Source organism: Hippoglossus stenolepis, chromosome 20 (assembly GCF_022539355.2).
Source record: "Hippoglossus stenolepis isolate QCI-W04-F060 chromosome 20, HSTE1.2, whole genome shotgun sequence".
Taxonomy (NCBI): domain Eukaryota; kingdom Metazoa; phylum Chordata; class Actinopteri; order Pleuronectiformes; family Pleuronectidae; genus Hippoglossus; species Hippoglossus stenolepis.
Window position 1 is genome coordinate 10,910,350 of NC_061502.1, and position 26,135 is coordinate 10,936,484.

General features: G+C 41.2%; 3 protein-coding genes across 3 annotated transcripts; 2 read left to right on the forward strand and 1 right to left on the reverse strand.

Annotated features, from left to right (window-relative positions):
• Positions 1 to 1,824: 1,824 nt before the first annotated feature.
• sh3bgrl2 (SH3 domain binding glutamate-rich protein like 2) lies at positions 1,825 to 9,176 on the reverse strand. Its single transcript, XM_035144531.2, has 4 exons — positions 8,928 to 9,176; positions 5,562 to 5,747; positions 4,925 to 5,005; positions 1,825 to 3,804 (listed from the first exon to the last, which is right to left on the reverse strand). The coding sequence occupies exons 1-4, from the start codon at positions 8,970 to 8,972 to the stop codon at positions 3,790 to 3,792; spliced, it is 327 nt and encodes a 108-aa protein (XP_035000422.1). The 5' UTR covers positions 8,973 to 9,176; the 3' UTR covers positions 1,825 to 3,789.
• A 2,321-nt stretch (positions 9,177 to 11,497) lies between these two features.
• On the forward strand, positions 11,498 to 18,285 carry lca5 (lebercilin LCA5). The gene is made up of 10 exons (XM_035144530.2): positions 11,498 to 11,634; positions 12,275 to 12,360; positions 13,708 to 14,105; positions 14,305 to 14,546; positions 14,669 to 14,974; positions 15,192 to 15,329; positions 15,453 to 15,549; positions 15,668 to 15,804; positions 15,904 to 16,075; positions 16,161 to 18,285. The coding sequence occupies exons 3-10, from the start codon at positions 13,715 to 13,717 to the stop codon at positions 17,081 to 17,083; spliced, it is 2,406 nt and encodes an 801-aa protein (XP_035000421.2). The 5' UTR covers positions 11,498 to 11,634; positions 12,275 to 12,360; positions 13,708 to 13,714; the 3' UTR covers positions 17,084 to 18,285.
• A 188-nt stretch (positions 18,286 to 18,473) lies between these two features.
• fam167ab (family with sequence similarity 167 member Ab) lies at positions 18,474 to 25,460 on the forward strand. Its single transcript, XM_035143417.2, has 3 exons — positions 18,474 to 18,602; positions 21,852 to 22,360; positions 23,974 to 25,460. Exons 2-3 carry the CDS (start codon positions 22,004 to 22,006, stop codon positions 24,235 to 24,237), a joined length of 621 nt encoding a protein of 206 aa, XP_034999308.1. The 5' UTR covers positions 18,474 to 18,602; positions 21,852 to 22,003; the 3' UTR covers positions 24,238 to 25,460.
• Positions 25,461 to 26,135: the final 675 nt, after the last annotated feature.

Here is a 26,135-nt window from a genome sequence, read left to right on the forward strand (position 1 = left end):
GGTGAACTCAAGTTTTGTATTTTGGCCAACACCATTTTGGCTGTTTTGAAACAAGAAGTAACCATATTTGGAGGAGGAAGGGGAGGAGCCTAAAAGTCACACGGTATCCATGCCCCGTTGCATACTGTGGTTTAGTGTCTATTTTGACTCAAATACAGTTTTCAGACACTTCTGCACTGGCTTCACTTTCTGGACTCAGACTGTATTTCTATATACAGTCTATATATACTCAGTTGGCTGCGATATGCAACTTTACCACTAGAGAGCACTAAATCCTACACACTGAACCTTTAAGAGCATGACTCCCATTTAAAAATTGAATGAGGTTGTCTTTTCTAAAATAATTAGCATGGTGATATTAACATGATAAACACTGTCCATAGTATAAACGTTACCCACATGCATACCTGCTAACTCGAACGATAAACTAAATCCTTTCGGGACCAGTCTATCAACACTTTAAGTTACACTTATGATGCTAATTGAAACTTATCTTTTTTTCCAGCTTTACAGTTCAGTCAGACAGAAATCTGCTTTTAAAACCTTACTCGAGCCACCCGCCTCTTATAAACAACAGAGGCTCTAACACTGAAAAGAGACATAGTAGAACAGATCACTGAGGTTTGGAGAGGACAGTGGGTTAAACACATATTGATGTCTGGGTAAATCATTACAGACACAAAGATATGCATGATTGTCTGATGGGAAATGACATTACACCACAGGGCAAGGGCCGCAAGACGATCATGTCGCAAACAAGATAACTGTCTCACATGTTTAATTGCAAGTGTAAACAGGTATAGATGAAACTCTCCTCTTTGTAGTAGTTTTGTAGTTCTTCCTTTTTTTCATTTTTTTTTTATTGTCAACCATTCCTGAAGCGCAAATCCCAACAACAAATGGGAAAACACCATCGCAAATCACAAAGCAAATGAAATCACAAAACACAGCGACATTGACCCCTGAGAGAAAAGGACAGTACCTGCTGTTCGTTACCAAGGGTCGTCACCGATTAGACGAATTTACTGTCCGTCATTTTAACAGGAAGGGAATGCTGCTTTCTATGATTTGACATTTATGATTATCAGAAATTATTTTGGTGCAGCTATCACTATGCACACTTATCTTCAGTCTTGTATTCTCTTTAAACAGATTCGTGATGTGAATTTGCAGAATCTGAATGCGAGGGACAAGATTTTTAAGTCCAGAGGGTTTTTGGTTTCTGTTTCTAGTTTGACCAATCACATTAGAGCAGGCTTTGGTTGCCTGCAGGTAAACGGTCCGTGTCGAGAGCAATAGAAGTGGAACACATTGACAAAAATGCACCGGCTAACAGCGTTTTAATTTAACCGCACTTATATGCAGATAGTTGTTAATATAGATTAGCCAAAATGTCGTCTGGACCCAAAACACCTTTAAAAACTATCGCTGTTGGTGTTTTGTGCGGAGAAACTTTCAACTCATGCGATTAAAGAAAGTAGTCCGAAGTCTTGGCCTGAATATTCGCTGAATAAATCCACTGTATTTTGTGATTTGTTCTTGTGTTTTGTGGTTTGCTGCTGTCGTGTTTTGAATTGCTGTGGTCATTTTCCCATTTGTTGTAGTGATTAGCACTTCAGGGCCACCTTGCTGTTGGCTCGTGTCCGCATCACTTGTCGCGAAAGTCAGCCTTCTGCAGTGAGCTAATGACACATGATCTCCACCTCTTAGATCGACAGGATGTAGCTTTTAATTTTGCAGCAGTTTAGACGGACTAATCAAACATGCAAAGAAATAACACTGTGTAAACAATTAGACGCACATAAAAAAAAATACTGAGGCAAATAATACTCAAAAGTATTTTAATTGGCTTTGTTGTGCAAAATAACCCACACGGTGAGGTGTCAGTGAGTGTGATGCTCTCATGAAACAAAAAGAAATGCCACAGTCGCAGACAGAGGTGTGACAGATGTTAATATCGCCTCACAAAAACTGCAAGAAATTCAAGTCATGATCTGGCAATAGTAAAAAATAGGAATGCTGTCAGGATCGACGGCAACAATGTGATGTCCCGTTTGACTTGGAGTTAATTAAAAAGGGCATATCCTGCTTTTTCAGATGGCACAACATTCAGGAGAAATGGTTTGTGGGAGTGTTTTTTCTGCTTGTTTGCACCCAACAGCACCCGACCATGACGATTTAATAGGGGAGAGAGCCATGAGGAGACAACGCTACGTGTTGACATTAAAGAAAGACACAGGATACAGAGGACAGGGCTGGAGGGAGGGTGCTAGTTTGCTCATGTTTCTGCATCGATCTACTCAGACATCGGAAATATCTGGAGAGAGAAGTGGAGGCGCAGAAGAGGAGATCAGAGGCTGGGAGCTTTGCCTCTCAATGACCTCAAAGCAACAACAACCTCTTAGTTCCTCCATCGCAACACTTGGAGTAATCTATTACACTTAGTCTATAGTTGTTTGGATTGGAGCCTGAAGACATTGCAACAACATATTTTTCATGTTATCAACAAATCCCTGTCTGCGTTTTTCAAAGCCTGATATGGATTAGTGAGCCGCACTGTTGCTCTGAGTGACATGTTCCTTCATTATCAGAAACCTGGGCACTGTCTTTTATTTTCAGTCAATCCCACAATCACCATTCTGTTGCCGAGAACGCTCAGTAATAGACCCCAAATGTGTGATAATCTGCAGCTAAAATTAATCCCTACGAACGTGCTGTTTACCCCTGTGTGAGTCATGTTTGCTAAAACAAAATACAGTGATCGTTGTGCGGCTTTTGCAGTTGTGTTGTGGCTTTTGCATATGTGCTTTTGTTTGTGTAATACGTCTCGGCCAGCGTACTTTAATCAAGCCGGCAGTGGAATGATAAAAAAACAAGTTGTGTGTTTATTTGATGGCAGTAACTACACAGTCAACATAGACGCTGGCAACGGTATGATGTATAATCAGAATTAAAGGATGGTCTCATCTGCTTTGTGTTAAGCTGCAGTGTCACTGTCACCTCTGGGGAGGCATCCTGACACACACACACACACACACACACACACACACACACACACACACACACACACACACACACACACACACACACACACACACACACACACACACACACACACACACACAGAGATATAGATGCTCGGCCTCGGGTTGTTTCAGGTTGCATGAAGTGCTACATCTCAGCTCCCTCACTTAACACAGCCTTCATTAACAGCTGCTGATGGAGACAGAAAAACACACACACACACACACACACACACACACACACACACACACACACACACACACACACACACACACACACACACACACACACACACACACACACACACACACACATTAAGGCATGCACACACAATACAGGAGTGTGTTCAGGTGGCTCGTGCTGCACTGCTGCACCTGATCATTGAAGAACTGCTGCGTTGTCGTCTAGTTTGCACCGAATTCATGCTACTGCATTTTACCATGACAGTACGTTAAAGACGAGTAGGACACACAAACGCCTCCATCCTAAGGTTACTCTTCTTCTGTGGTAAAGTCTTAGTGGCATCTTGGGAGTCAGACACGTCTCTGGGACTTCACTGATGGTGGAATGTTGTTTAGACAGTTTTTTAAAGTCAGGAGGGGTCATACAGGGAGGAAAAGATCCCAGGGGGTGGTGAGGTTTGGCAAAATGCTGGCGTCGTATCAAGAGGATCACGGCGAAGGACGTGATGCAACACAGGGAGCGATGCGGTTTGTGTCCTCATCTTTGAAGGTCACCTGGACGTGACACCACCAGCAGTTGGATCTATGACTCTGAATCCTGGAAACATTGAGGGGGAAAAAGAGCACAACAGTTAAAATGGAATTACTGTATCTGCATTTCATGAAATCAAACTTTAAGTCCTCAAAGATTCTTTAAGACCAAAGGTAATATATGATATAGCAAGATCAGAGCATCCCTGCTAAACATCACACTCAGGAACATTTCCAGCTATGCTGCTGGTTAACACATAATCTTATCTTCTCTAACTGAGTTATCTAATGGACCTCGAGAAGAAATAGGGAGAGACAGGATGTGACTGTTGGAAAATCTAATAAACGCTCCTGCAAGCTTCTTCACTGTTTGACAGTTGCTTCATCAAAAAGCCCCCTGTATTTTTCCCAAAAGCAGCACTGTAGTTCCAGCTATAGATACTTTTGGGTCCTGTCCACGCTGATACGGATATTTTGCATCCGGCATTCGGTCTCGTCCGCACGCAAACAGCGTTTTAAGTCACTAAAACTGAGATTTTTGTCAATGCCTTCTAAAGTGCAGATTTTCAAAAAACTCCAGTTTCTGTGTATTCCTCCGTATGTGTAAAACAACAATAACAATGGCGGCTATATACTGTTTTTTTCACTGCTCACTGAGCATGCTCGCGTTCTTGAGGTCGTGGATGTAGACTTTACCGCCACCTACTGGCCCGGGATGCTTGTTCAAGTGTTTGTAGTCATTTTTGAGTTCTCATCTGGAACATTATTTTTTTTGTTACGGAGGGGAAAAACTCAGTTCAAAAGAATTTCCACAGTAGAGTAGACGAGGCCCTATTTTCCCTGGAACATCTGAGATTGCACAGGAAGTATGATTAAGAGGATTCTCATCTCAGCAGATACATCATGATGTTTGTTAAACAGACTGACGTGAGGAGACAAGGCTGCTGAATTAAGATATACTGACTTCTCTTTTTCTCCCCACAACAAGCTGATGTGCATGAAACAGCGTTAATATCATCAATCAACCGCTTAGTTCAGAGAAATCGTGCAGAATCTGGAGCTGCTGACCCAGCATTGTGGAAAGATGGGGGCAGTGTTTATTGAGGAAGTTGGGTGGGGGGGATGTATGACTCACAGCACAGTGACAGTGTGTGTGCGTGTGTTTTTGTGTGTGCACGTTCACTCACTTTCACTGAGGGTTTGGAACTGAGGCCAAGGAATGAAAACACAGTGTTGTTCTCCTTCGCTTGGAAGAAGTCTTCGTAGTCCTGAGGGAGGAGGAAGAAAAAAAAAAAAGGATGTTGAGTGTAACCTAATCTCTACAAGTTTGAAAAGTGGACGTAAACAACTCTGCTAAATGCTCCATATGCTGCCACTGCTGCTTTGCATATAATTCAGTGACCATGACATTGCAGAGTAATGGTGGATTACCTTGGCCAGTGAGAGGGACGGCAGGCCGAGCAGATAATCTGCCTCGTCCATGAAACTGGATTACGACGGGATTACAGGGGAGCGTGCAATCCCGGTAGAGGACAGGAACTGGCAACCTCCGACTGATCGAACTCATTCACCAGCACAGAGATAGCTTAGCCTTGTGCTAACGTCCACTAATGTGAACCATTTTCTGTCATTTTTTTTCTAAATTTAACCATCATCTATATAAAGCACATGCTATGAGATTGGAAAAGCAATTAACATGTTTTTAATCCATGGGTATGATATATATAAAATGCATTTTAGTGTGGGATAATAAAATCTGTAAATAGTTATCTTCAAAATCTCAACACTCTCTATTCTAAACATTATCGAATGGCCCCATCGTACCCCACAGTAGCAGTCATCACTGAAGATCTGCGGAGGCAGCGGGTTGCCTTTCTCTGGCTGCTTGTCCCGGGGTATGTTGCGGTACATCCAGAGCCTTCGCTCCTCCAGCATGGTGATGTCTATTTCCTGGAAGCTGATGCGGTTGGCCTCCAGGAAACCAACGACGGACTGCTGATACTTTTTCACCTGCGGCGGTCGACAAAGGGAATGAAAGGAGAAGATGGATGACGGCAGGGGAGGGAGGATAGAGATGTAAATTTGAAAGAATTGAGAGAAATGACAAAGCCAGCGGAAGCAAACAGACAAAAGGAAGAGTCAACTTTCCCAGTTATAGTCTATGAGATGGATGTAACAGCTCCCAGCTGTGGTGCTGTCCTGATGTACTCTGGGATAACATGGTTCTGTGTGTGTGTGTGTGTGTGTGTGTGTGTGTGTGTGTGTGTGTGTGTGTGTGTGTGTGTGTGTGTGTGTGTGTGTGTGTGTGTGTGTGTGTGTGTGGGTGAGAGAGAGAGAGAGAGAGTGCGTGAGTGCAAGAATAATATTGTGTGATAGTGTTTATGAATTCTGTGGAAAAACCATCCATGGATAATTTTAGAAAGGCAGAGAATCTCCCACGCTAAATCCACAGTTCAAGTTGCATGTCCAACATCCGTCACACATCATTGAATATATTTAGAAACATGGTGTACGCGCACATTGTGTACTTCGAAAAGCTTGGATCCATCCCTGTTACAGTGTGAATCGATATAAACAAGGGCTTTTATTTTGTTGTGTATTATCCAGCATCCTGAAAACTGTTTAATTCTGATTGTCTTCTTTGATGTATGAGATGAAAAATACAGAATTAGGTCTTTCCTATGTGCAAAGGATTTATATAGATGCGTCTGCAGTGTGCCCTTTAGTTTACGGATCCTGATCACCCCCAGTGGAGCCATTGTTTAACCTTTTAAGACAATAAGGGATTGTTCTGGACAGACAGTTAAGGACACACACGCACGCACGCACACACACACACACACACACACACACACACACACACACACACACACACACACACACACACACACACACACACACACACACACACACACACACACACACCAAGACGAGTTTCTCAAACTGTGATTCTCTGTGTGCGTGGCCTTCAAACCGCTTCATTTTGTGGCTCACAAGTAAAGTTAATCAATTACTGCAAGAATACTGAGCGTCTGTGAAGAGAAAAATGTGTGTCAGATGTTAAAACTTTATAAGGATCCATTAGTTTAAAGTGTGAGTCTATAGTGTAATGCACATTGCTTGTGATCACCTGCGTCTTCCTCTGAGCTGAAAGGCTGCATGGCTCTAAATAATGAAAAAGTTGTGAGTGTGTGTGTGTGTGTGTGTGTATCGAGGGAATGGTACAGATTGTTGTGTGGGCGTGAGTGTGTACGTGCACCTTGGATTAAAGACATACACACACAAAAATTACAGTATATGGGAGTAGATTATTTGAGGGCCCTTTCTGAAATGCAGGGATTAGTTTAAGGTTGAGGGAGAACGTAATCCTTTAGTCACAGGCAGAAAGAGACAGACAGCAAGGGAGGACTTGCGATAATCAATATCAAATAAACCCAAACGGATCAATTACAGTTGAACAACAGCCGACAACAATAATGCTGAAATTTCACCATTTATGTGAAAAAAACATGGCTGTGACTGTTTAATCATAATCATTACAACCGGACATTAGAAATTAGGACAACAGGAATTACAAAATGTAAAACCTGATGAGGCTGAACCCGACACACATCTAGTGAGGAGTGGGGGGGATAACCTAATTTGCACTTCCATTCATTCTGTGTTGATCATTTCCGCCCCACTAATCCGCTCGTTGTAAATATGTGCACTGCTCATTTTATGGGGACGCCATTGTCTTTCCATTGTTGATGCTTTTCCCTCGAGTCTGCTTTTTTTCCGCTCACACATCTTTCATTTTGTTTTCCAGATTCCCTCTCACTTTATTCAGCTTTATCCTCCTCCATCTCTACGTCCCACACAGTGAATGTGTTTTTTTTTCTCACATCAGTTTGAATCAGCTGAGGGATCCAGCCTCACCACTCTTCTTGATTCAATCTATTGTAACTCAATTCACAGTGAATTACATTCACATGAGCTCAACACTCACATAACTGACCTAAATGGTGAAGCTCTTCAAGCGTGTATGAATGTGTGTGTGTGTGTGTGTGTGTGTGTCTATGTTTTAAATGCATGTGTCATAGGTTTAAAAATAACTCTTCCCTAAACGTTCAAAGATTGCGCTGCCCTTTTCCAACGAAATGATAAAATAAATATATTACTCATTTGTCCCATTACCTAAGACTCTGAGCATCCGAGCGTGAGTGTTGTTTGATGATTTTCTGCTCAAACTCACTATCAGCTGGGCCCTCTCTGTGGAATGTGGATGTTGCTCTGCACTGCAACTATGGAGCTGAAGGATTTTTTTTTTTTAATGAAGCCATTACTCTTTAAGTCTGTGAAATGTAGAAAATAGTGACAGGTAGAAATTGCAGTGCCTTTGAAGCTAAAATTATCTTGTTAAATGTCTTTTTTTCCAAAACCTCAAACATATTTAATTCATGATATAAATACACGAAAAAGCACCAGATCCACACGTATGAGAAGCTGACACCAGAGAATGTTCCCATATCTGATTCATGCAAACGTCAACACACTTTCTCCTGAGTTTCCTCACGTAGATCTTGTGGTATAGCAACTTTTAAATTGATCAAATAGTCTTTTGATAATTTAAGCATCAAAGAAGTATGTCGCCTCCATTCAGGGATACTGACACAAATCAGACTTGTGTGTTGAGATTTAAACTTGCTGCGTTACTCAGAGGTTGAACAAGTTGACTGGAACATCCCTCAAGACCAAAGCCAGGGATTTAGTCCTCTTTCTGCTCCTGATGACAGTCCCAGTGTAAAAGTGAACACTAAATACAATAACACATGGGTTTTCTTACTCTAAAACATGTTCAATATAGCACAAATCTGCTCCAAATACAGTTGTGATTTTTGCTTAAACTGCGTCTAATTTGACTAAGCTTGTTTCTATTGTGATTTATGAAGTTATAGATGATATATACATACATTAGTCTCCATCCTGGGGGAGTGTAAATGAGACTTCTCACACCAAACACTGTACTTTGCTCTCCACATATTGGAGAAGGAAGGTTTTACGAGGATTTGCTATTTGCTGCTGTATTTTTAAAGGTAGTGCAGGTGAGGTGGCTGCAACCCCAGGTGGAATATTAAACACAACCCTGTCATTGAAATGCAACAGGCTGAAGGAGCACACGCATCTGAAGTGATCGCAACGGGCACTCACCGCCACAGAGCCACTCGAGGACGCGATGTAAACCTTGATGACCATTTTAATCCCAAATATATGTCATGCAGTTCCTCGGCGATGTGACCGCAGGCGGCAGCGACCTCCGTTTGTTCCCTGGACTGAAGCTGGAGACTTTGAGCGAAGAGGCTGCGCATCAGATGAGAGGAAACACGCGTCTGCAACAGTCAGACCGAACCATGACCGCGTAGGAAACAAGGCGCTCAGCTGCTGCAGCTCCAGACTGACGCTCACTGTGCACACACACACACAACACTGGACTTCCGCTCACTACTTTTCACAATAACAAACAACGTGGCGTCAACATGGCACTTCATTGTTCACAGTTGGGCGCTTATCCACGCAGATAATGGACACATTGAGTATTATTTTGTTTTGTCTTTTGTTTTTTTTACATAAATTATATCGTCGTGCTTTTATTGTGAAAATCAGGAAGTGCAGACTCCATATTATTACCTCCTAAAGTATTAACTTGTCACAGGTAAACTTTCAGGCGGGCGCACCAGGGTGAGGAGGGGAATGTAGTTCTTATAGTTTCTAGTCAGATCATGTCGTTTCCTGTCCAGTGGAATTAGATTTTCATTTGCAGCATATCTCAGGAATTGAGAATTGAAGCATGTGTTTGTGGTCTTGTGCAAGTTCTGCAAATATTTAATGTGTTTTTGATCATTTTCTCATTTTACATAAACTATTGCAATCATATAGATAACAAATCTGGCTATGTGATCCAGTGAGTGTTGATTGCTGTGCACATTTTGGTACAGATTTGGAGCCAGATGGAGATTAAGATGCAGATTAAAATATTATCCTAATTTAGATGATGTGCAGCATTGATGGAGGTCATGGTACAGATTGTGTTCAAATCTTGTCTATATCATCAATAGGTCCCACAAACTAAGGCCTGTAAAATATTTCTCCTGTCATCAAATATAGCCTTAAAAAGTAATCTCAACAAACATGTTGTCTGTAGGCCAAAACCATAAAAAGGCCCAGATTTAGTGAAAGAGAGTGATATTGTAACCACATTTTAGCTCCTATATGATGTCAATCCTCGTTTTCTTTGCAAACACAATCTTTTATTAATTTTGTGCAGCATTGGGAGAGGTCATTGTCATGGATTTTCAATTTGTATGTGATTTTGTACTTTTTTTCTCCTATTGCTCCCAATAAGAGAAATGGCATGTATGTGTTTGTTTGGGTCATTTGTGTGGGAAACAAAACCATATTTCAATATGCGCTGCACAGCACAAGTAAGAAACCATATCATCATACTAAGAGAGTATATGTTTCATAACATCAATTTCAAACACCAGGCACTGTGTGGGCTAGTTGATGACATAGTACTCCATCCATTTATGTATTTGTATCAAACTACAGTGTCAGAATCAATTTTCATCTTTAATATCAATTGTTTTCTTATTTTATTTGTTTGACCTTTTGTGTAAAGGACTACTACTACTACAAATAATACTAATAATGACAACAACAATAATACTAATATAATAATCATAATTATTATTATGGTTATTATAGCTGCTATTGAGGCAGACTTATTTTCCTCGATGGAAACACAAAGAAGTGTTTGACATTTTGTGAACAGAAACTCAACTGTGCAGCCAAACCTTGGGAAAGTCAAACACAAGCAGGTTTTCCAAGACAAGGAATGTTAACAGTAAAGTGCACTGGACTATTTAAATGGGAAGACAGATTGAGACTCCTCAACAACAACGACTTCAGGTGGCCTTAAATGCAGAGTTGTTGTCGTGCCATGCAAATCAAGAATCAAAAATATCACTGTTGTGGCTCATTAAATGAATCACCCTCTTCTCTGTCCTCTAGAGGGCACTATTTGCCTATCTGCTGTATCATGTCTCCAACACTTTCACTTGGACCTCTTTATATACAGTTTATGATTTGGACCTGAAAAACATCTTGGAGCTTAGAATATTCTTATCATCAGAACCATGGCAACATAACTAATATATTCACAACACTACACTTGTGTTGTTCAAACATGGGATGTGGGAGTCTACCCTTTTGTCTGAGAAATGCACAAGAGAAGAGAGAGAGTGACATAAATTAACCCACCCACCGATATGTATGAACAGACTGCATTAATATAATATATAATAGCTATATATACTACATGATCAATTTATAGTATCTATAATATTTCTAGAATGTATCAGGTCTATATATGGAAGTGTTGGATTGCATATACATGTAAATAATAATAATAATATATATAACACATAATAACTTGATAGTATATCATTGGAATGTATTAAGTCTATATATGGAAGTGTTATGTTGTATATGTAACTAATAATAGTAATATATATACTACATAATAACTTGATAGTATCTATAATAGTAGAATGTAATAGTTCTATATATTGAAGTGTTATATTGTATATTATGTAAATAATAATATATATACTACATAATAACTGATAGAATGTATAATACTGTATTATTAGAATGTATTAGTTATATATATATAGAAGCTGTGTTTGCGGGCGAGATTAGAGCGCCCCTCTGGTGGTGTAGTGTAACTGCAGCTCTGCGGTTGCCATGGTACGGCGTCAGTCGCTGGATTGAAGCAAACCTACAGACGTGGAGTGAGAACAGACAAACCGGTTTCTGACCCACAGACTTCCTCCTGTCTCACTGGGGATATTTACAGGTCGGTGCGTTTTTCAAAATGACCAACATGACGGTTCTCTTCCAAACGATAAGGGGAGACGCATCTGCTTCTTATGTAACCACTGCAGAGCTCGCTAAAGTTCATGCTAGTTAGCGTGCTAACAGTCCAAGCTATGTGGCTAACATTAGCCAGTGGAGGCTAAAGTTGACCGGAAACCCTGCAAACGCTTGAATTGTTCGTTTGAACGTGTCGCGTTAACGTGTACGTGTCGGCGGCAGCATATCGTGAGCCGTAGAGCTAAACCCCATCCCACCTGTTGATGCTAGCAGTGTTAGGTAGCTCACCTAGCACCGTTAGCTTGGTGGAAATACTTAAATGGTGATGTTTGCTAACACTGAAATGCTCCTGCAATCCTCTCCCATTGTTTTTTAAAAAAAAATTCTGGTTTTGTTTACCCATGTCTGATCGTGCTGTTTATGAGTAACGGGCCCGATGGTGCCTTCAGGTGCTGTTGTGTTGATGCTCTTATTTGACAGTGGCACAGCACCTGTCAGCAGCACACGGCCTTCTTTAATCCAATCTGTCCGTGTCAGAGAGAGCCGGTCAAGTATAGCTGCCACTTCCGCTGTAGTAAGCCTCTGGTAACCAGCAGCTGTTTGTGCATTTGTTTTCACCGTAGAGAGACTGCGAGCAGCCACCAGAACACAACAGCAGCCTGGAGACGATCAAATATGGTTTAGAAGACAGAGGCGACTGGGGTGTGATGTAAGTGGTGAGATTTAACATCTATCCTCCTTTTCTTCTGCTTCTGCTTGAGTTCCTAATGAGAATAAAATGTCTATACACATTGATCACACTTTTTTTTAATCATCAGTCGTGGTTTTTATCATCTAAAATCAAAGTCTTAATGTGTGGGTGAGCTTTTTCTGTGTCTTGTGTGGGTGTGTGTATTCCCTGTGATTACAGAGGTGGAAGAATTACAGATGAACCATGTTCCTGGTCTTTAATCATACATGTAAAAGAAACTCTAATTTCAAAATGATATACAACAAAATTCAAAAATAGAAATTAAGAAATAGGAGGGTTGTTTTCAGGTGTACGACCTGTCTGCCCTCCTTGACTTATAAGGATGCTAAAATATTCATTCAATTCAATTCAAACCACAGATAATTTAAGATGATATTAATATTTATCAATTATAGAGGGAAAACAGCAGAAGAACCATTTTCCTGTCAGGATCTTAAGTCTTCATGTAAAAATAAACTCATTTAAAAAAGATATACAACTAAATTTAACATTGTGTTCAAGAAATTGGTTTGTTTTCAGGTGTGCAACCTTTCTTCCCTTCTTGACCTATAATGATGCTCTTGTCCATTTATGGTGCTGCTGAAGATGTGTGGGGTGGATGTTGCCATGGCAACTTGCCCATCAAGTGATTCTATTATTGTCCGAGTTGATGAAGGGGCCAGATCAATGGATGACCTTTACATCCTGTTAAATCAAACAAACACTAAGGAGCATACTCTCTCCCCAGTATTAGGTTTGAATAACATATTTATTCTTTAAAATAAATGAGGTTATTTGATATCTAACAGTAAAAAGTGGAGATGTTTTTAGTGGACGATAATATATATTTGTGTCAATTTTAGTAGTATTGTAGCTCATTTTACTGCAGTCAGTAATGCTAATCTGTCTGTTTAATAAGTCACCAGGTAGACAGGGGCAGGCTGGTATTGCTTTCGTAGCAACGGTCGTGTGGAATAGTGATATAATACATCATTCAGCCTCATGGAAAATTCCACCTCATTTGTATTGTCGCTTAGTGACCAAGACGCACAAGGAAGACAACCCGAGAGAAACCAACTGGCCAAACTTCTTATTACAGTTCAGGATGAATTTTGAGGATTTGCAGCTTAGTTATGCAGCAGTTATGCAATGCAAATAGTGAGCTTATATTAACAGTTGATTTTTCATTTAAGTCTGTTAAATCTTGTAAAAGTAGGCCTTTGTTAATGTTAACTTGTAACTTGAAAATCCTAATATGACTTAAAGTCTGATTTGTTTCTTTCCCGCTTTTTGTGTTTAAATTGAACACTGCCTTTTCTCTCAAAGTGACAACATGGAGTCTGAAAATGCCACTGACCGATATGAAGACAACAAGGATGGAAGTCGCCAGTCCCTCCGGAGTAGAAGTAAAGATTCCCGAGCATCATCCATCCAAAAACACAAAAGCAATTCCCGGGATAATATCGAGGATAAGGATGAAAACGATTCCTGTGCTGAGAGTAGATCCAAAACTAGAACCTGGCGTTCAGATCCTGATCGGGACCAGGTATCAGATGGTGAGGGTCGGAGAAGTAGTGGCTCCTTTTACTCAGAGGACTATGAGAATGAGTCTCCTTCAGAGCGTTCGCTCTCACCACATTCCCGATCCCGGACGCCACCATCCCCTACTCCTCAAAAAGGGGTGCGGGCAAAGAGGATTTCTGTCAGCCCCCTCTACAAAACAGGTTGGTAAAGTGAGCAAGTGATCAAGTATGGATGATCAATCAATGAAACTTATTACTAACTGCTTTACTGTCCAGTGGATGACAGTGTACAGCAGATTTAACTCTGTGGCTTCTGTATGAATGAGGATAAGATGTTTATTAGCAGTTTTTATTGCTTTACTTTTATCTAATTTCTCCATCATGTGTTTCTGTCTCATAGGTGGTGTGGGGCGCAAGGGTTTGTCCCGTCCACAGCGTTTAGGTCGCCAACCCCTGACACAGCAGCATCGGAAGGGAGTGCGATCACAAAGCAACGAGTCCACAACCCCAAAAGACCTGGATCTTGTGACCAAGCGGATGCTTTCGGCCCGCCTGCTAAAGATCAATGAATTGCGCAACACTCTTGCTGAGCTGCAGCAGCGCACTGATGAGCTGCGGAAAGAAAACCGAATCCTCAGACAGGTAGGCCTGATTCTCTAGATTGATTGGGGTTGAGTGAATGAGATCGTATTTGTTTCCTTTTTTCCTTCGTCTTCAACACCTGTTGCATCCTAAGATAGAATGTCTTCTTTTTTGCTCTGCAGCTTCAGTTTCGTCAAGAGAAAGCCCTGCAGCGCTACGATGACACAGAAAGCGAGATTTCCCAGTTGTTGTCGCGCCACTCCAACGAGACCCAGGTGCTGCGCGAACGACTCAGGCGCACTCAAGAGCGCGAACGTGCGGCTGAGCGGAGGCTGAAAGAAAGCGAGGAGCAGCTGCAGAGAAGTCAGGCGACCATCATCCGGCTAAAGAAGCTGGTCGACCAGCGAGAGTTAGGAGCCAGGGACGAGTTGAGCCGCAAGCTGGAGGAAGAAAAGACACGAGCCCAGGAGGCAGATCGCAAGATTAAGGTAAATGCATTATTCCGTTAATTTATTTACCTGGTTATTTGTTGATATTCAATTAATACACATTTACAGGCTATAACTTCTTATAAAGCAGCTGTGATTGAATTTGAAAAACCATCAATCGTCTTCATTTCTGAATACGAGCTCTCCCATGCCTTCTTGAGGTGCAGTTTAGAGATTTGACTCTTTTTTGCATTTTATAATCTGTGTGTATCTGAAGGAGCTGGAGCGCAGCATGGAGCTGAGCAACAGCAGTTACCAGAGGCAGTTGGCTGCAGAGAGGAAGAAGACCATCAGTGCCCAGGAGGAGATCAGGACCCTGCAGGAGGAGCTGGAGAGACTGACCAACAGACTTAAGGTGCATATACACAGAAATACACTGAAAATAATAACTGAAACAAAATGTTTTAGGATTGTGCATAAAAAGCAAGATGGTCCACGTATGAAATTTACATTTTGTTTATTTTTACATTCTCATCAGGAGAAGGAGAGAGAACTAGACGCCACAAACATTTATGCCAACCGCATGGTGAAATCCTCACGTAGAACAGATGCTGACAGCTGCACAAAGCGGAAAGGTAACACTTAGCTGTGATTATAATCCCCGTTATTCTGTTTTGGTGCTGGTTGGTTGTTCGGTGCTCATTAACAACAAAGTTTACCCTGGTATATATTCTGATTTTATTTCACATCTAGTCCCCAGCAGGAACAGCAGCAAGGCAGTGCAGACTCAAGATATGGTGTCCAGTCTGGGTTTCCCCACACCCCCCCCTGCCATCACCGATGCCAATGATTACAGTGAGCAGGGACCTGATGAATACCTATCACTCAAGGCAGAGTGTCTCCTCCTCACCTCTCTCACCATCCACATTTCATCTTTTGATACAGCACACAGTCTGTCATTCACCTGTTGTAACGCTTTCTGTCAACAGGAGCTTGGTGGAGGGGACAGACAGGCAAAGACCGAAGACAGGAATCAAAACCGGGAGCGACAGAAGACGAGTGACAAGGAAAAGGAAAGAGACAGGGAGAAAGAGCAAGACAAGCAGCAACTCAAGCAGGAGATGAATGCGCATGAAGAGAAGGCGAAGAGATTAAGAGACGGTAAAGACAAGAGTATCCACACAGAACATGTACTTATTGTCTGAAAATGACTTTAATTTAAATTCATAACCAACTATCTTCACAGGCGGTGAGAAAGAATCTGAGGAAGAAGACAGAAAGAAGACAAGTTCACTGTTGAACCAGAAGGAGAATGAGAACAACAGGAAGCGTGGTCATGTCCAGGAGGAGGTGGAGAGGTGGAACCAAGAGGTTCTGGCCAATCAGCATACAGCAGAGGAAGCACGTGAGAAAAAAGAGCAGCTGCTGGCCAAGATGCGCGATATAGATCGTCAAAACCAGGGCGGCCAGGACTCCATGTTTGCTGAGTCGAGTCTTTCCGAGACCAACAAAAGTTCAAGCGACCACTTTTCTCCTCGTCCTCCTGAGCAGAGGAACCATAACTCTTCGATTTTCAGCCTCACGGCACCAGAGGAGTCGGCCAGTTTGGGTGCTGGGGATGGAAGCGGAGTAGGTGGAAGGAGAATAGCAGGTATAGAGGGTGGAGCAGCGACAACAGGGGTGGGGAGGAGAGCACTACGCCCTCAAATCTCCAGTGACGATTTGGCGTTCGGAGCCTACGCGCCATCTTTCGGGCTCTCAACTTCCCGCGGGTCTTTTGGTTTCCCTCCACCTCCATCCAGAGAGGACAGGGACTCTGCTTTAGAGGCAATAGGTGTTTTTAGTCTCAGAGGGGTGGAGACAGAAAAAGAGAAGGACACAGAAAAAGGGACGGGCAAGGATAGAAAGTCTAGTCTGATGCAGCAGCTCTTTGGAGCAATAGCCACACCCGCTGGTGACGGTGTGAGCGCCTCCAATAGAATGGGGGTCCTTAGTAGTCCTCCAACTACCAATGGGGTACATTCAAGAAAGGAAAGACTCCACAGCTTCAACTCAGGGTCTTCCACTCCTCCTGCGTCCTCTTTAAGCATCCTACATGTAGCTGATAGCCGACCTGCCATCCGTGCCATCCCCTCATTCGATGACGACATAGAGGAACTGACTTTATGAAAGTAATTTAGCCCAGAGGTAGTCGTTCTCATAGTCGGCCGCCACGTCTGTTAAATGAGGACCATTATCAACAAAAACAACCAAACATAGAAGGGAAGAAACTGCAAAGTGTTAAAAGTACTATATGACAACATACATGATAATATATTTCCGCTTTTTATTCGTCTTAAAATTGTCATCATGTAGGAAATATGTAATTGAAAGTGGTTGTACAGAAAATGTGTTTTAATTGTAGTTGCACTTTTTAGACTTTTGTTTTATTTGAAGATGTGTGTCACTGGCTGTAGTTCAGTTTATCTGAGAAACACAAAGTCCGCAGAGCCACAACACACACACACACACACACACACACACACACACACACACACACACACACACACACACACACACACACACACACACACACACACGATCCCTGCATCTTGTCCAATAAACACAAAGACCCAATATGAGAAGTACAGACAGTGAAACTGGGAAAAACATTGTCTCAATACGTTTCACATTTCAGCGCTTTGCCATATTTTGTAGTGCCCATGTGTAATTATAGATCTATTTATTTTTTGTGGTTACATTTGTGGAACAAAATTTATTCCATTAACTTTCGTTTCTCTCTGAGACTCAGTAATTTACCATCAAGCGATATGTCAATCATACTATACGTGGACTTATTTTGGAAAAAATCTGACAATCACACAAAATGGGTTATTTTTGTAACTTCCTGCAAGTTTATGTCTGTTATTACAATTATTTATATGCATTTTTAGTTGGAAAATGTCCTTAACCCTACAGAAAATATATTATAGTTGAATAATCGGCATAATGGTTGTGTGTAATCTAGCACATTCAAAAGATATTGCTTTCTTTAGGCCTATTTATAGGAGTGAATACTCTTAATTCCTGGTGTGTTCCAGGGCCGTATTACACTGAGCAGACAATCAGCACTAATACAAACCATCAAGAGAAGCTACCATGCTCTATTTATATAACTGTTTATTTAGTATATAATTTTGTATTTATAAGATTAAAAGTCAACGTGTAAAATTAGTATTTGTATTTTCTCAGTTTCGAGGAGCTCTTTGTTATATGGTCGTTTTCATGAGGGAAACATGTAATGAAAACTTTGTCCGTCACTTTTCATATTCTGAATTTTTCATGTTTTCTACTTTCTGTCCAGTGATATTAAATGTTTCAAGCAACACAAAGTTGAATTGGTTGTATTGTTGCGTGAAAGGAAATAAGTGATGGTTTAAAAATGGGAAACTGCCGCCTGCTGCTCGTCAGACTGTGGTGGCGCACTTGCAGTGATATTCATGAGTCTTGATAGAGATTCCTGGGGCGTCTCCAAGCAACCACGACCTGACGCAACCTCCATCCCCGCCCCTCCTCCCTCCTCCTCCTGCTCAAAAACAAGTGGACCGTGGAGCAGCGCAGCCCTGGTTAGTCAGGCTCAGAGCTGGAGACTATCTGCACTCATCCAGGGAGGCTGAGCACATGTTTCCACTGAGACACTCTTCTCGAGGTAAGTGAGCCTTTACGCAGTTTGTGTTCCGTGTATTTCACGCGGTGCCGCTTTGTTTTCTCACCTTGCAGCAGGGAAACCAGAGGAGGCTGAAGTGAACGTGGACTTGTGTATTATACGATATCCCAAAGTATCATCACCTAATTTAATTGAGTAAATTCAATTAAATCAAACGCAAATTATTTGAGTCGGATATGTGAGGACCAAATGTGGGGCAACGTGAATGTGCTGCATGAAATTATCCATTCATAAATAAACGTGGTCACAACTTTATGAGGTCAAATTATTATCATAAAAATATATTAAATTGATCTTTTATTGTTGTTATGACAGAAGCATTTGTTATGTATATATGACATATTATTTATATAGATTTAAATATAACTAAATATTCATATGGACTAGTTATAAATTATTATAATAATAACTTTATTTATATAGAACATTTCAAAACAAAGTTGCAAAGTGAAAAGTTCCATATAAATAAAGTTATTATTATAATAATTTATAACTAGTCCATATGAATATTTAAAGTTATATTTAAATCTATATAAATAATGAAAACTGAAAACTGACTGAGCTTTATTTTCTTTATACAATGTGCCTGTGTTATGTATGACTACCACCTAGTTCTCACCACTCACCCATTTACACTCACATTGACATAGTGCATCTATGTGCAGCCCTTTCTCTGTCACACACTGTCAGGGGCAATTAGGTGCACAGTGTCTTGTCACTTCGGCACAAGGATCCAGGGATCGAACCACTGACCTTCTGGTTAGTGGACAACCAGCTCTATCTCCTGATCCACAGCCGCTCCATCAAAACTGAGCAGACATAAGATTTCTGGTTGTATTATACTAATAAGAAATGAAACAAAGACGGAAAGAATTACGTTACATGATACTGTATCATAGATCTGTGTGATTTTGTGTTTGTTTAATTTAAATTCATCCCTGCTTTTCTACAATCAGAAAAAAAGTACCTGTTGATACAGATACCCAACATGTTTTTTCTGTGTCCCCCCCCTCTGTTGTGATTGGTTCAGCCCGTAAAGGTGGTACGCTGTGAACTAAACACTGTGTTATTAAGTTTCTGTTGCCATAATGCAGGAATCCAATATGCCACGGTAATTTGGTGCTTATATCTGTATGAAAAGCTTTTGTGTTAATGTAGGCCATTCATCTCTTTGAGCTATAACCTCTGATCCTGCCAATGATTTCTATGGAAGATGCTCATATTCTCTCACGTTACTGTGCATCGACCCCGGCAGAGAGAAACTCAGCACTTCTGAATGGGAGTGACTCACACGCAGGGTTATGTTATAGATTTTAGAGATACACACACACACCAGAGGCCGATCCGTTACTCTGCGATCATGTCTGTTATGCAGACATTCCTGCATTTTCCAGATCGGAGCGCCAGGCTTCCTAAGCTCTTCGGCCAGATGAGGTTTTTTGGTGACTTTTATTTCCAACACGGCAAAAATAAATGTCATTGGTGCAACAACTCTACAACTGGATGTTCAATCTCTGCAGCTTTGAAACCACTGTGTGTGTGTAGGTGATGCTCTAAGCTGTGGATGCCAGTTATTGGATATTTGGATTATTGGGATACATTTTTCTTTTCACCACTTCAGTGTTTCTGCTTGTCCCAGGCTGAATTTGATATTCAGGAAGTACATTTTGGCTTTGCTTGATGAAGAGTTCCTGCTGGTCTATTCAAAAGTGGCTGCTTGAACCCAGACACTTTTGAATAGACCTTAAACCCTTTATTTATTCATAACAGGGACCATAAATCATGATGTGATATTTGCTTACACACACTTTCCACCTTTTTAATCCTCTGAACTCTGCGGCTCCTTTATTTTTTTTTTACAATTCAAAGGACTTCCTTGCTGTACATGCATGATCTATACAGACTCTTCAAAAGGATGCATGGATTTCCCTTCTCTGTGTCCTGTCACAATATGGTCTCTCACTGAGGATCCACTCCTGCACGTTCATGAGTCAGCTACTCTGCACATGAGGTCTATTTTGATTTTACCTTGCAAAAACAGCCAAAGCCTATCATTAGATACAAGGGCAATGACTTCACTGCGGCTCTGCTGTACCCATTATGGAATAAGTGAGCGCTAACCACTTATTGAGTGCTGTAAGAGTTTGTAAGGAGACGCTTGGCAGAGGGGCTGCTCTGTTGGCCTGTAAGTGTGTGTTTGCTAGATCATTTAAGAGGCTGCATTAAAGATTTAGCGCAGGTCCTTGTTAAACTGTAATGTCACATAACTTTTAAGCCGTGCTATAGCAGCCAGCCTTTTCTTTACGGTTTTGTAGTTAACGTTTTATAGCTATTGGACATATTCCCTTGAAATTTTGCACAAACTTAAATTTCTTCTTATAGGACGGATGTAGAAAACATGTGGTCATCCACTGACTTTGACAGATCAAAATTTCCACTTTGTTCATGACGATTCATGCAAAACTAAGGATAGTCCCATGATCAGCCTCAGGTGTAGCTTGTGTCCAGTACTTATACGATAAGAACGCTAACACGCTAAATAAAGATGGAATATACTGTACAAATTATACCTGCACAACATCTGCATGTGTTATCAATATTGATCTTGATAAAACTTTATTTGACGTGTACTCTGACTTTTTAGTTTGGTCCATGTCCCATACACTTACATGGATGAGGCAGGGTTTTTGACCTGTATTTCAGGTGGCGATAGAGACAGTTTGGCTTCACTTTTCGGGAAGCAGGCCTGTCGTCCATCTTTACAGTCTACGTTCAAAAAGAGTCAAAGTAACTACGTTATTGAATAATTCTGTGAATCAGTGCTACTTCTGAGCTTTAACACAAAGGTTTGTGTTAGAGAGCAAAACTACCAGCCGTCACGTCCCACTGCCTGTCGTATGTCACTTCAGGTTGGCTCAGGCAATAATCCCTGAGGACAGGATGTTGGAAATTGCTGATTCATTGACAGTGCCTGTGCTGTAGCTATGGAAACGGAGGTGTGTCCTCCGAGTGCTGCTCCTTTAATGTTCGACACGTGCGAAGCCAGATGCTCAATCCTGATCAGAATCACAAAATGTTATAATCGTCATTCAGTGACTGAGCCTGTCATGCCAAAAGCTGAGGTGTAGCTTTGTCAGACGTCGTGTCACGTTTGCTGCTCATCATTTGAAGATGGTTCTCAGTGGTATCGTCAGCAAATGTTTCATAATTTGCTTCTTCTCTCCCCTGCAGCTCCTAATATTATCTGCCTCTGAAACACCAATGGATCCGCTGAAAATCCTCTGAAGAACAAAGAGCAGATGCAAGAAGGAAAAAAAAGTCCAGCTATTTTTATTTTCTTAATTTGACACATTTTTGAGAAACTTTTATTCGGCACATTCACGATGGACGTCCCCACGCCACCTCAGATCACGGTGGACGGGGTTGGTGTCTCGGAGTGTGGGGACGATGAGGATCAGCCAGCAGACGACCATCTCCTGACCCTGAAGGCCTTGACGGAGAAGCTGAGACTGGAGACCAGGAGACCTTCGTACCTGGAGTGGAAAGCCCAGCTGGAGGCGGACAGATTCAAAGAGTCGGGAACCGGGCAGAACCCGATTCTGAAGGAAGCTGAAGGGAAACCAGCTGCACCCAAGGAGGGCGCGGTGAACCCTGACGTGATTCAGTGCAAGCCGCCTTCCGGTGTTCTGAAAGGATTTGGGAATATTGACGAGGCTCTCAGTTGGCTCAGGAGAGAACTGGTGAGACATTCCTATACATAAACAACACACATGTGCACACACACATATATATATATATAAATAAATGCCTTTGCATATTGTGGAGAGTATTGTTGTATTGTGGTCAAGACGTTTCACACAAGAGCATTAATGGAAAACATAACCACAACAGAAGTGAGTGAGAATGAATGTTGACCATGAAATGAGCAGAGTTATTTCTCGCTGCTTAAAATGACATGCTTGTCTATTTGAGGTGTGATTGGTGCATCCAAAAAGGAAGATCACACCATATACTGTGGCAAGTAACTCATCATGGTCCACATACATTCTCACTCACTTCCATTGTGATTGTGTTTCCGTTGTGTGTAGTTTGGATCCGTGTTGTGGCATTCATGTTTTTTCCGTTAATGTGCTTTTGTGAGACATCTTGGCCGACGCATTGTTGAGATTCTATTATTCAAATGTGTGTTTTTGCGGTTACGGGCCCGAGAGAAACCTGCGCTAACGTCCTGCTACTTAACTAATTAGACTTTAACAATCCACATAATTTCCAATTACTCTCCAGAAGAGCCCCATTCAAATGTGTGAAAGAGATTGATTGGGTCTCAGGCAGCAGCATCAGATGTTTCTTACACAAGTTTCCGCAAGTCTAATCATTTTACTCTGCTCAATTAGTTTGCACATTCGCCCGCGCTTCAGAAGCTTGGACCGAGCACGCAAAGAGGCACTGGCAGAGGAGGCCGACTCGTATTCACACAGTGTGTGGCCGCAAACATTCTGCACAAAGACACTGGACAAGAGAGATGATTGTGATCATCCAAAATGTCTGCGCATACACAGTGGGCACGGAAGAGATACAACCGAGAGAACGTTGTTTGTGGATTCCCCACTGTGAGTTTTCTTTTTAGATTTTGTCAGACAATAAGGACAGAGGCCAAGGACCTCCAGTGAATCGAAAACGTTTAGATCGTGTTCAATCTGTTTTGGGGACATTACCAATAATTAAAACAGTTAAGCATATGTATATATAGAAGTGCAGAAGAATGCTGCTTCACTAATCCACATCTCAAAATATAGGATCCAACGACATATCATGCAACTGAAAATAGGAGAATTTGGACTTTTATTTGTGAACATTAAATCACAACCCCCCAAAAACCAATACACACTGATTTGCACAAATAAAAACTAAAAGCTCTTAAAATCATTATATCTTGTTCATTCAAAATATTCAAGCTTCAGAGGTGCTGCTGGTCAAAATCTATAAATATTATTTGTTAATCATCAAACATAACAACAAATGTTCAAATGAAGTGTTTAAAATCTTGAAAACATCAGCTTGACAAAACTCTTATAATAAGATCTTCCACATCTCATGAACTCCCCCATAGACAGAGTTGTTATCACCGGCTATCAAGTGACCAAATTATTAAGATGATAACTTATCTATTTACATGACAATTGAAAGCTGTGGAAAAAGTAAATAAATTAGACTATTTTAGATTATTTAGCATCTGTCACACTAATATTTTCATTCTATTATTCTAGTTTATTTATTGACCAATCAATAAATTAGTTTGATTACATGTTTGAGTCATTGTGCCCCCGTCCTCTCTGTCCTCTTTCTTCTGCAGACTGACATGCGTTTGCAGGACCAGCAGCTGGCCAGGCAGCTCATGCGGCTCCGCAACGACATCAACAAGCTGAAGATCGAGCAGACGTGCCACCTGCACCGCAGGATGCTCAACGACGCCACCTTCGGCATGGAGGAGCAGGACGAGCTGTCCGACCTGCTGTTCGAATGCCCGGTGACCCCGGGCCTCGGCCTCTCGGCCCCGCTGAGACTCATCGGCGTCACGAAGATGAACATTAATTCTCGCCGGTTCTCGCTCTGCTAGTGGCTCCTGAACACAAAACAGCCTGTACAACACTATCAGTCCAACATGTCGGCCATGTTAGATAGTAGTGAAACTCTTGATGCATTTAGGGAGTTTGACTTTAGTTAGTACATATATAGGTTTATGGCTCTATGCTAAATGGCAGCTATACAGCAACCTCTCTGTTTTAAAACCTTTTGGCCAGCGTGACTTTAAATACAATAACTGCAGTTTTTACACTAAATCTCAAGCTCGGTCCAGTCCATTTTAAGCCTCATCAGTTTTATTGTTACCTGTTACTTTATATATTTCTCCATTTTCTTTGATTGTTTGCTTCGGTGGTTTCTATCTTCAAGTCAATATCATATTTAACCGTATGTCTCCTGCATACAGACTTTTTGTATGATGCTTCCAGTGAGTATTATTTGTCCCGGATCTTAATCTAAATGTTTTGTGCTTTTAAAAAGATGCCTTATTATTCAAACTGTACACTATATACACAATGCAAGATTGATTTAGCGAGTAGTACCAATTATTTTGGGAGGCGCATATTTCTACAGAATGACGAAAATCGTATGTTCTATATAATGATCATGATGACTATAAAATTGCACTAGAGCGACTGAAGTCATGATGGTTTCCAGTAAGGATGTCTTGCAAAATCCTGAGCTTTGCCTTTTTAATAGTTGAGCTCCAGCCAGGAAGTAATAAGTCTATGTTGGTATTTGCTGTATAATTGGATATAACATCGGACATATGCTAATTTTCATAACAAGGACATTTAGGGGGGGGGGGCATTTGAAATGTAAGCACATGAGATTCGAGTCAGCTATTTTCATGCACAGACCAGGCACTAGGAAAATGAGTTTCACGGTTTGAGATGCTCCTCCATCTGCTGTAATACAATCTGATCAGAGCTTGACATGTTTGCAGCAGCAGTGCAGACAGAACAGATACGTCTTATATCAACCTCTGAAATGATGATAATGATGCTGATGTGTGTTGCTCGAACATCATTCCCTCCCAACACAACACGTTGGCCTCTGTCTCCGTTTGCTTTGATCTGTTGACTTGATCGTGTGTCAGTAATCCTGTAATCTAATGGAACAAACTGTACCTTTGTAACGGGTTTTGGATGAACCTGATACCCTGAGTGGGTCGTTGTTAGTGCTAATTTGTTTGTACAAATGTACGGGAAATAAATAATCCATCAGGAGAGTGGACATGTTCTGCTTTAAATTCTATCAATGGATCTTTGTTTTTTCGTTTCTGTCACCCGAGCACAGGAGAAATCTGTTATCAGCACACTATGTGTTAAAGTGCTCACTGAACCATGGAAAGATCTCAGAGATTATCTGCAGTGGAGTCTCTTAGATCCACTGAGCCAGCAATCTCCTCCATCAGTGATACTGTGGGACTAAAGCACCTTGAGTTACTAATGAGCTTCTTCCCGGCGTTGAGGGGTTTTGACAAAATGTCTGAACAGATTATCTTTGTATATCCCCCATGTCACACTGCTCCCCAAGTTTTGTTTTAGTTTCCTCTGCGATGGCAGAAACATCATTAACAGATATCCAGGAATATTTTGACTTTTTGGTAAAGACTTTGAGAGGTTTTCTGAGACACTTTGGCGAGAAGATTAATGATTTTACATTAAATATGAAGCTACAGCCACTGATCATCAAAACCATATCGGTTTATAAACAAAAGGTGAGATGAGAGGAGACGAAATGAGAATTGATAAGATGAGATAAAATGAGAGATAAAATTAGGTATGAGATTAGATGAGGTATGAGATACAAGGAGATTAAATGAGATATGAGATTAGATGAAATAACAGATGAGATAAGAGGAGATAAAATAATATTAGATTAGTTGAGATATGGAATATAATTATATAATATGAGATGAGAAGGCCC